The following is a 10,754-nucleotide window of genomic DNA, read 5'->3' on the forward strand; positions in this document are numbered from 1 at the left end:
TATTTAGTTGTTTTCCTGTCTCCTCTGGTGTTGCAGTAGTCTCCATATTTATTTGAACACATTCACCATCTTCGTCTTCCTTACTTTTACAGCTCATTTGCTCTTTTGGAGTGTCTGCGGTGAGTTCACTGACCTCTTGGCTTCCCCCGATTCGCATTTCAAGATTAGAAATATCCTGCTGGGTTGCTGCTGCTGCTGTTGTTTGCGTATTCGTTTCCATTTGATTTACAGCAGCAGTGATATCCTCTTCCTTGCTTTCCTTACTCTCAGTGCTCGCCACGATTAAGCCTTTTTCAGCGTCTGTGGTGGATTCTCTGACCTCCTGACCTTTCTGGCTTTGCATGTTGAGTGTTGATGTCGGATTAGAGATCATCTCCTCCTCTGCCGCTGTTGTTTGGATATCAATTTCTACTTGACTCTCCTTGTTTTCATTACACTCATTTGTGGGAATAATTAGACCCTCTTGAACTTCAGATAAGTCGGCTGCAGGTTCACTGAGTTCTTGGCTCTCCTGGCTTTGTGTTTCCGTTCTCTGTGCTTCTGATTTGAACCGATTCTCCGGCGTAGTCAGTAATTTATCGCTCATTTTGTCGTCTTCTTCTATATTTTGGGAGTTTTTGACTGCAACCTCTGAAGATATGTGTTCACTTTTTATAGAAATCTCCTCTGTAGTCTGCATTTGTGTCTCCGATACAGATGCACATTCAAAATCCACCTTTCCCATATTTTGAACCCCAGGTGGTATGACTGTGTTGTGTTCACTGACTCCTCGAATCTGCTGGCTTTGCATTGCTGTCTGTGCGATGATAGAAATCTCCTCAGTTCTGGTCTGTGTGTCCGAGTCTATTTGGCTTCCCTGACTTTGCATTTCCTGTGACGGGGCAGGATTAGAGGTCTCTGATGTCTGTGAGGTTTGCAAGTAACGTTCACTTTGACTCTCTGCTGCTGCTGCCACAGACTCAAAGCTGTTTACATTTTCTCTAATTGAAGAAGCGTCCACTTTCTGATCTTCATGAAATTCACTGCATACATCTGTGTTAGGTTCACTGACACCCTGGATATTCTGACTTTGTGTTTCCGTCATAGGGAGTGGATTAGATGTGGTCTGCATTTTCATATTGATTTGACTCTCTGATGAAGACGCACATTCAAACTTCACATTTTCCATGTTTTGGGATTTTTCAGTCAAATTTTCACTAAGCTCAGGTTGTACGTCCGTGTTGTGTTCACTGACTTCCGGGATCTGCTGGCTTTGCATTTCAGCCGTCGGTGCAATGATAGAAATCTCCTCAGTTCTCTTCTGCATGTCCGATTCAAAGCTGTGTGTGTTTTCTGTAATTGTAGAAGTGCCGACCGTCTGCTCCTCATGAGATTCAGTACATGCATCTGTGGTAGGTTCACTGACTTCATGGATATTCTGACTCTGCGTTTTCTCTGTAGGCCCAGTTTCAGAGTTAGAAATCTCCTCTATTTGATTCTCAGGAGCTGCGACACATTCAGAGGGAATCCTGCCTTCATCTTCGCTACTCTTAAAAGGTGCAGTCACTGAATCAGATACGTCTGAGGTGGATTTACTCACATCTGCGCTGGTGTCTGCTGCTGTGAGAGTCTGCATTTCTATTATATTCTGACTCTCACGTCCACTAGCTGAGTCAACGCTCATCCTATCTTCATTTTCCATAACTGTAGACTTCACAACCACATGCTCGTCGTGAAATCCTCTTGATATGTCTGTGGTAGGTTCACTGACCTCTCGATTCGTCTGTCCTTGTATTTCCAGAGAAGAAGAGGCAGGATTAGAAAGCGCTGATGCTGCTGAAGCCTGAATATGTGCTGCGGTGCATTCAATGTCCGTCTCTTCTTTTCCCAAACTTGTAGAATTTGCAACACCTTCTTTAACATCAACAGGTGTGTCTGTAGTGTCATTAAAATTTCCCGTCTCCTGGTTTTCACTTCGCTCTTTCAGTGCAGGGTCAGCTCTGTCCTCAGATGTTGTTTTACTCGTTTCAGTACAGCTGTCAGTTGTCTTGGCTTTCACCTCCCGAGCGTCGTGACTCAGCTGTACTTCAACAAAAGACTCTGGACCAGCTGCGGACTGAGCGGACAGGAACTCAGCTCCTTTTCTTTCGCTTTCCTCGAGCTGTTCTTCTGACTTTTTAACTATTTTGTTCACGCCGTCACATGAATTTGTAATCGCGTCTGGCACTTGGTTCGATTTTGATTCCTCCTTGAAAGTAACTTGAATTTTGACACTGAGGTCTGTCTGGCTTTTAGGATTGTGATTTCCCATCAGCATCTCCTCTGGTGTGGAGTTTGTTTCGTTTGGCAGCGCTCGAGCTTCTACACCTGCTTCAGTCTCTCCTTTCACTTCATGCTCACTTTCATCAGTTTCATATTTTACATCAGAACCAGACACTGTGGGCTCTTTTGTGTCAGTTTCACAGCTCAGATCTGTCTGACTTTCAGGTCTACAAACAGAGTCTACTTTTTCATCTGTCTGGTCTTCACTTTCGCTGCACTGCTTCGCCTCTCCGCTGCTAGAACATATTGTTTTCACTGACAGCGGTAGTGTTTCGTTATCTAAACCTGTCTGGCTTTTGATGGACTCTGCCACATCCTTGTTTTCATTTACTTCTATACTAGACTCTGCCCCGCTGATAGAGTCTAATATCTGTGTAGATGAAGTTTTATCTATAAGATTTTGGCTTTCTAAATGTTTTAATTGTCCAATTTCTTCGGCTAAAGCTTCTTTTGACTCTGAATTTTCTTGTCTCTGAGCTTCAGTGTCAGGCTCTGCAGGTTTGTCCTCATTCTGAACAGTCTCATCCAAGTTTTGACCACCTAGCAAATCTGTGAATCTACCATAATTGTGGTCCATCTGTACCGGGTCCGAGGGCGTAGGTGATAACTCTTGGCACGTCTCCTGTGGATCAGTACACGTCTCTTCAGCCTGGCGCTTAGCTCGGACTCGGTTTGAATATTGTCTAATGCAGCGCGCCTTGTCTCCGTCATCCCTCTCTCTAAAGAGGTCAGTTTTACTACCGTCACTACTTAAATCCTCGTCGGACTCTGTGGAGGCTGTCCGCTTCACGGGAGCTTTGCAGAGAGCTTTCATCGAGGGAGCTTCTCCGCAGGAGGCACTTGTGGCTTTCAGGAGCTTGGCTTTTTTGACAGGTGGCTCTGAAATGGTTTTGCTGGAATCCTTTGGAGGGGAAGTCTGTATGGATGACTTGGCTGGTTTGTTTTCCCCTTCTGCTGAGGCAGACGGTTTCTTCTTGGTCCGAGGGGCTGCTGTCGTTTCTTGCATATTTCCTGTTTTATGGGGCTTATTGTTGGTAGCCGGTGCAGTTTTTGGCTGCAGAGCCTCCGCGTCCTCGTCCAACTTCCTCATCTTGGGCTGAGAATCATGAGGGGATGATCCTCTCTTTGAGGCCGGCATGCTGTAAATAAAAATATATATTAGACAAAGTTAAAAACACACATGCAACTTAATTAAACTAATTAATAAAACTAGGTCATAAGTGCAGTTTTGCCTTTTTTTAGTTGACAGATAAAATGTGATATGCATATAATATAAATAAAATCAAGCGTACTACTATAAAAGTATTAACTATAATCCTTTTTTTTCTAGCAGCCTTATTAACAGTGACTAACCTGGTTTCCTCTAAAAAGCAACAAGGCTGGCTAACTGTGCACGTAAACATTGATAAATCACGTTTAAAACTGCAGCCACGCCACGTCTAATCACTTTGAATCTGTATCATTATCGATTATCTTATCTGTTGTCGGACTTGACTGCAGATTGTTGTCAGTATTAGCAGTCAGAAATGGTGAGGTAGCTCGCTGAGATGGGAGCTAACAGGCTAGCTGCAGCCAACTCGCAACAAATGAAGTGAAAACAGCGAGACGTCAAAGCTTTTACAGAGTTATAGTCTTCTCCATATTAGTGTCAGCGAGAAGGTAAAAAGGTAAGATATAGCCGTGAATTAAACTCACTTTGATGTTTTCTTTTTTTCCCCCAACAACAGCTGTTTTTTTCTGTTTTTTTCTCCTCTCTCTCTGCCTGTGAATAAAAATTAACTGTACTTCCGGAAGGGGAAACAGCGGATGTGATGTAATGTAGTAGCGCCTCCAGGCCACACTTTTTTTTGGCACACCCGTATTCTGCAATGGACCCGCCCCCTATCTCTACTTCTGATTGGTTGAGCTTGCGGGTCACGGAGGTCCAGCCAATCAGAAGAAGAGGAGGGCGGGTCTTAGCGGAATGCGGGTGGTAAGAAAATAATAAGGCCCACACGCACAAACTAAGAGTAGAGTTTGTTTTCACAGATTTCACACAGCTAATATATATATATATATATATTTTTAAATTAAGAAAATATATTAATTGAAGTTGTAAATCTTATTATAGCTGCTCTGAAAATCCTGTCTTGTTTTAGCCCATTTATGATAATAATAAAACCCTGATAATAATAATGTGTATTTTACTAGCAACCATATTGATGATAATTTTATATATTCTTTGGAAATGTATACTCTATGAATATCAGATTAGCTAGTTTTATTGGCTAAATTTCATAATCATAAAAGCAAATTTCAGATAAAAAGCATGTAAGGTCAAACAGCACACTGATTTAATTTTTTCTCTAATGCAAAGGCTGTTAAAACTATGTATGCCTGTTTTTTTTTAAATATTATTTTGGAAATATATACTCTTAGAAAACCAGATGATAAGTTTTCATCTAAATAAGCAGCTATGTGTTACACAAATTTTATTTTTATTGACCTAATTTCATGTTCATAAAAGCACATTTCAGATTAAAAGCAGAACTTTACGGTTTTCACAAATGAAAAAAAAAAGATATTCTGTATATGATCATTTGTAGCTGTTTTTTGTCAAGAAAGATAAAAAGAAGACTTATATTGATGTATCTTACTTGTTAGGGACGAATAATACACATATAATACATTAAACTGACTGACTTCTGCACACACTGTCAAACTTTAATATGATATGAGAGGAATCATTTCATTTGTAAAGGACAACAACATGGTCTAAAACTGTCTGAATTTCTATTTTATTGCATTTTATTTTTATTTTTCAAGGAACATTTTGAGTGAGTTATGATAATCACATTTTCATTTACTGTATATGTAATGTAGTTTATACTGTCTGAGACCATTTTCCTATTCAAATGAAGTGGACAGTGGTTTCAGATTTTGCATATTAAAGGGAATGTTAAGTACTATTTTTCTTTCATTTATTCCACTTTATTTCCCCCTCTTACCTCACTGCCTTTCTACTCCTTTCCGTCTCACTAATTGGATGTTCAGTTCATCCTTTGACTTCCTCCTAATTGTCCTGATTGAGTTCACTTAGTACACTCGAGCCTTGTGTCGTCCAACTGGGTCAAATTGACCCCGTCTGTTTTGACTGTTCCTTCTGTCCTCCCTACCTCCTTCTCTCTTTCTTTCCTCCTTTCCTTCTTGCCTTCCTTCCTCCCTCCCTCCTTCTTTCCCTCCCTCATTCTTTCCTTCCTGCCTCCCTCCTTCCTTCCTTCCTTCCTTCCTTTCCTTCCTCCCTGCTTCTCTCTTTCTTTCCTCCCCCCTACCTTCCTCCCTCCCTCCTACCTTCCTTCCTTCCTCTGTCCTTCCTTCCTTTCCTCCCTCCCTTCCTTCCTCCCTCACTTCCTTCCTTCTTCTCCCCTTCCTTCCTTCTTCCTCGACTCGAGGACAACAGGAGGGTTAAAGACATCATGCGTTCTCTTTCACCTCCACATGGTGCGACTACAGACCTGCTAAGAGGTTTTATCTTCTTTAGTTTACACTTCATCCTGTGTATATTTAGCTTCATTGAAAACTTCCTTGACCTGTTTAAAGACACGGGGTAATTTAATTTGAGTTCATTTAATCTCTTTTTCTTTCAGACTTTGAATCCCATGTGTGTCTTTTCGTCCCCCCCAATGTAGAGTAATTTCCTCTCACTTTGGCTTAATTATTTAACCCTCCTGTTGTCCTCAGGCCAAGGAAGGAAGGAAAGGAGGATGGAAGGAAAGGGGTAAGGGGGGAGGAAGGAAGGAAGGAAGGAAGGAAAGAAAGGAGTAAGGAAGGAAGGAAAGGAGGAAGGAAGGAAGGCAGGAAGAAAGGAAAGGAATAAGGAGGGAGGGAGGAAGGAAGTATGGAAGGAGGAGGGAGCAAAGAAAGGAAAAATTAAAGAAAGAGGGAGGAAAGAAGTAACAGTCAAAAGAGACGGGGTCAATTTGACCCGGGAGGACGACAGGAGGGTTAAATGTTACATTTATACATCACAAATCAAACCTTTCAACCTTTGTGTCGTCCTCCCGGGTCAAATTGACCCCGTCAGTTTTGACTCTGCCTTCTCTCTTTCTTTCCTTCCTCTCTCTTTTCTCCATCCCTCCTTCTGTATTTATTTCCTTCCTTCCTCGCTCCTTCTTTCTTTCCTCCCCCTACCTTCCTTCTTTCCTTCCTTCCTCTTTTCCTTTCCTTCCTTCCTTCGTCCCCTTTCTTTCCTTCCTCCCTCCTTCTCTTTCTTTCCTCCCCCTACCTTCCTTCTTTCCTCTGTCCTTCTTTCCTCCCTTCCTTTTCTCCCTCCCTCCCTCCCCCTTCCTTCTTTCCTCTGTCCTTCTTTCCTTCCTTGCTCCCTTCCTCTTTTCCTTTCTCTCTCCCTCTCCCTTTCCTTCTTTCCTTCCACCCTTCTTCCTCCTTTCCGTCATCCCTTCTTCCTCCCTCCCTTCTTTCCTTCCTTCCTCCCTTCTTCCTCCCTTGACTCAAGGACAACAGGAGGGTTAATAAAATATATATTTAAACTGATCTTGTCTAAACAGCTTTAAACCAACTCTTAAATTACATTAAACTAACTTGGATTCACTTCCACTGAGTCATAGAAACATTCATACAAGAGTTTTTGGTGAAGTTTTTATTTTTCAGACGTTGCACATTTCAACATTTCAACATTTCAACATTTCATCAACAGAAATCACATTAGCGGCAAAGCAGAACAGGCAACACTTTACAGTCGTTGGAGGTAAATATACAGAGACAATCCGATAGAAAGGTTTTGCATTTTTGTACAGTTCAGTGACTGAGAGGAGGGAAAGTGATATTCATCGATCAGTGCACTGACAGTCGCGGTGGGGGGAGGAAGGGGGGGGCAAGGGGGGGCAAGGGGGGCAACAGGGGAAAAAGGATAAAAAGCATTAATAATAAATGCTGCGAGTTACTTTTTCATCTCCAGGATTCCACTTCCTGGCCCGCGCTTCTTCGCACTGCAGATGTTGCAGAACTGCACGCCAGGAATCTGAGACAGGGAAGAAGAAAAAGTTGCAGGATTATCAAGAGAGAGAGTCGGGGTTAGTAGATAGATATACTTAACCCTCCTGTCGTCCTCTCGGGTCAAATTGACCCCATCTCTCTTTTGACTGTTCCTTCTTTCCTTCCTTCCCTTCTTCCTGTTTCTTCAATGTTTCCTTCGTTCTTCCCCTCCTTCCATAATTCTTTCCTTCCTTCCTTCCTTCCTTTCCTTCCTTCTTTCCTCTGTTCCTGCCTCCTTTCCTTCCTTCTTTCTTCCTTTCTTTCCTTCCTTCCTCCCTCCCTACTCTTTTCCTTCCTCCTTCCTTTCCTCCCTCCCTATTCTTTTCCTTCCTTCGTTCCTTCCTTCCTTCCCCCTTTTCTTCCTCCCTCCCTCCTTACTCCTTTCCTTCCTTCCTTCCTTCCTCTTTTCCTCCCTCCCTACTCTTTTCCTTCCTTCCTTCCTTCCTTCCTCCCTCCCTCCCTATTCCTTTCCTTCCCCCTTCCTTCCTCCTTTCCTTCCTTCCTTTCTTCCTTCCTCCCCCCGCCCCCTTTCTTCCTCCTTTCCTCCCTCCCTACTGTTTTCCTTCCTTCCTTCCTTCCTCCCTTCCTTCCTTCCTCCCTTCCTTCCTTCCTTCCTTCCTTCACCTGAGGACAACAGGAGGGTTAATCGTGCATAAAAGGAAATAATGAGATGTGACTCTAGAGAAGTTTCTTACTGTTCCTGCGGACGGTAGACATTCTTTATGAAACATGTGTCTGCAGTGAAACACGACCACGCTGAAGGCTTTGGCCATATCTGAAACACAAGCACCAAGCATTAGCATTAGCATTAGCATAAGCAGCTAACGCCTCTCAAATGCAAAAAAAACCAAAACTATATTTGGATATAACTGTACATGTGACTCACCTGATGGTAATATGGTAGCATGACAGGATTCACAAATGTTCTCCTCTGAAAAGAAAAATAAGATATGATGAGATACTGAGAAAAGTAGCAGAGTAAGGGTGAAAGTGATAAAATAAATAAATAAAGTAAAACACTATATACAGTAAATGCAATATATATAAATGTGTAATATGCAGAAACTCCTGAGATTATATACATGTGTGCAATGTTCCTGGGATTTACACAATAAGGAGTTAATCTTGTACTGTATATAAATTAAGCAGACAGACAGAGTTATATTAGAATAAAACAGTCCTCCCCCCCCCCCCCCCCCCCCCCTCACACCCACCATCGACTCTGACTCCTCTCATCTGCGTTCGGTGCATCTTCTGAAGCAGAGAGAGCGAGTCGGCCACCAGGATCTTCTTACATCCTTCCCTCAGCAGAATCTGACAGGGCAAGGAAACAGAAGATGGTTAGTAACCATAGCAACCTGCTCATTCATTGGGTTAATTGATGTAAGTGGGGAAAATGTCCCAATCTAAAAATCATCAAGTTCTTAGTTGCAGAGGTCAATGTTCGTTAAGATTTAGACATACAGTTATTAGTAGGAAGGAAGGAAGGAAGGAAGGGAGGGAGGGAGGGAGGGAGGAAGGAAAGAAGGAAGGTAATGGGAAGGAAAGAAAGAGAGAAGGAGGGAGGAAAGAAGGACAGACAGAAGGACGGAAGGAAGGGATGGAGGGAGGGAGAAAGGAAAGGAGGGAGGAAGGAAGGAAGGAAGGAAGGAAGGAAAGAAGGAAGGAAGGAAGGAAGGAAGGAGGGAGGGAGAAAGGAAAATAGGAAGGGAGGAAGGAAGGAAGGAAAGAAGGAAGGTAATGGGAAGGGAAAGAAAGAGAGAAGGAGGGAGGAAGGAAGGTCAGACGGAAGGAAGGAAGGAAGGAAGGAAGGGAGGAAAGAGAAGAAGGAAAGAAAGAGAGAAGGAGGGAGGAAAGAAGGACAGATGGAAGGAAGGAAGGAAGAAAGGAAGGACGGGAGGAAGGAAGGAAGGGAGGAAAGAGAGGAAGGAAAGAAAGAGAGAAGGAGGAAGGACAGACGGAAGGAAGAAGAAGAAGAAGAAGAAGAAGAAATAATGGCATCATAAAGATTTCAAGTTAGAAAAACGTCAGATAGTATATTTTATTATTTAAAACATTTCTAACCTGCAGATTGTAGTCCTGCAGGATTTTCACTAGTGAGTCTCGGAGGTTCGGGATCTCCATGCCTTCTTTAATGCGATGGATGAGCAGGATCGGATCCACGTGGGTTCCGATATTATTGAGGAGGCCGGTGATGAACGCTGAGGACGCCAAAATAAAAGACATATTATAAAAGAAAGGATAATAATAAAAGAGGAAGTAGATTTTTTTTTTTCATATTTTTCATTTCAGTAGGGAGGAAGGAAGGAAGGAAGGAAAGAAGGAAGGAAGGAAGGTAGGTAGAAAGGAAGGTAGGTAGGAAGGAAGGTAGGAGGGAGGGAGGGAGGGAGGAAAGAAGGAAGGAAGGAAGGAGGGAGGGAGAAAGGAAAATATGAATGGAGGAAGGAAGGAAAGAAGGACAGACGAAAGGTGGAAGGGAGGAAAGAGAGGAAGGAAAGAAAGAGAGAAGGAGGAAGGAAGGAAGGAAGGAAGGGGGATGGAGGAAGGACAGACGGAAGGAAGGAAGGAAGGGAGGATGAAGGAAGGAAGGAAGGAAGGGAGGAAGGGGGATGGAGGAAGGACAGACGGAAGGAAGGAAGGAAGGGAGGATGAAGGAAGGAAGGAAGGAAGGGAGGAAAGAAGGAACAGGAATATTACTCAGCTGTGGACGCCAAAATAAAAGTCATATAATAAAAGAGAGGATAATAATAAAACAGGAAGTAGATGTTTAGTTTTTTTTTCGTACGTGGTTTGTCGATAGAGTACGAGATGAGATCTTCCCAGAGCTCGGCGTCGTCTTGCTCTTTGGCGAACTCGATGGCTTTGTCCACGTCGGCCAGCTCCTCCATGATCATCTGCAGGGCTCGTCTGCAGTTCCCCATCCTGCCTGGAAATTAAAATACGCTGGGTTAAGTTTAAATGACATATTTAACAGGAAGTGAAGACGTAGTAAGGAGACGTTAAATATCGACTGACTGAGCAGGAAGACGGTTTCCTCTACGAAGTTCCTCTGCTGGCAAATCTCTAGAGCCTGAAAGAGAGAGAGAGAAAATTAAGCTTTGTCTGTTTTGACTGTTCCTTCTTTCTTCTTCCTCCCTCCTTTCCTTCCTTCTTTCTCCTTTCCTTCCTTCCTTTCTCCCTCCCACCCTTCCTTCTTCCTTCCTTCCTTCTTCCCTTCCTCCATCCCCCTTTCTTTCCTTCCTCCCTTCCTCTGTCCTTCTCCCTCCCTTCCTCTTCCTCCTTTCTCCCTCCCATCTTCCTTCTTTCCTTTCCTTTCCTCCCTTCCTTCCTTCTTCCTCCCTCCCTTCTTTCCTTTCCTTTCCTCCCTTCCTTCATTCTTCCTCCCTTCCTTCCTTCCTCTGTCCTTCTTTCCTTCCTTCTTC

General features: G+C 43.2%; 2 protein-coding genes across 2 annotated transcripts in view; both read right to left on the bottom strand.

Moving 5' to 3' along the window:
- Window positions 1–3: 3 nt before the first annotated feature.
- On the bottom strand, window positions 4–4,041 carry LOC128382835 (dentin sialophosphoprotein-like). Its single transcript, XM_053342833.1, has 3 exons — window positions 3,997–4,041; window positions 134–3,440; window positions 4–24 (listed from the first exon to the last, which is right to left on the bottom strand). Exons 2-3 carry the CDS (start codon window positions 3,437–3,439, stop codon window positions 4–6), a joined length of 3,327 nt encoding a protein of 1,108 aa, XP_053198808.1. The 5' UTR covers window position 3,440; window positions 3,997–4,041.
- A 3,140-nt stretch (window positions 4,042–7,181) lies between these two features.
- Window positions 7,182–10,754, bottom strand: part of vps41 (VPS41 subunit of HOPS complex) — a 5,299-nt gene continuing 1,726 nt past the window's right edge. The window contains exons 2-8 of the mRNA XM_053342834.1: window positions 10,348–10,402; window positions 10,118–10,258; window positions 9,397–9,533; window positions 8,547–8,646; window positions 8,219–8,263; window positions 8,028–8,107; window positions 7,182–7,318 (exon numbers count right to left, since the gene is read on the bottom strand). Of these exons, the coding sequence (XP_053198809.1) occupies window positions 7,238–7,318; window positions 8,028–8,107; window positions 8,219–8,263; window positions 8,547–8,646; window positions 9,397–9,533; window positions 10,118–10,258; window positions 10,348–10,402 (639 nt within the window). The 3' untranslated portion in view covers window positions 7,182–7,237. The remainder of the gene's footprint in view (window positions 7,319–8,027; window positions 8,108–8,218; window positions 8,264–8,546; window positions 8,647–9,396; window positions 9,534–10,117; window positions 10,259–10,347; window positions 10,403–10,754) is intronic.

This window comes from Scomber japonicus, chromosome 21 (genome assembly GCF_027409825.1).
Source record: "Scomber japonicus isolate fScoJap1 chromosome 21, fScoJap1.pri, whole genome shotgun sequence".
Lineage (NCBI taxonomy): Eukaryota > Metazoa > Chordata > Actinopteri > Scombriformes > Scombridae > Scomber > Scomber japonicus.

Coding starts and splice junctions, on each gene's coding strand:
- LOC128382835 (XM_053342833.1), bottom strand. CDS start 3,439: ATGCCGGCCTCAAAGAGAGGATCATCCCCTCATGATTCTCAGCCCAAG. Junction 25..133: donor GAATCGGGGGAAGCCAAGAG/GTCAGTGAACTC, acceptor CTGCAACACCAG/AGGAGACAGGAAAACAACTA.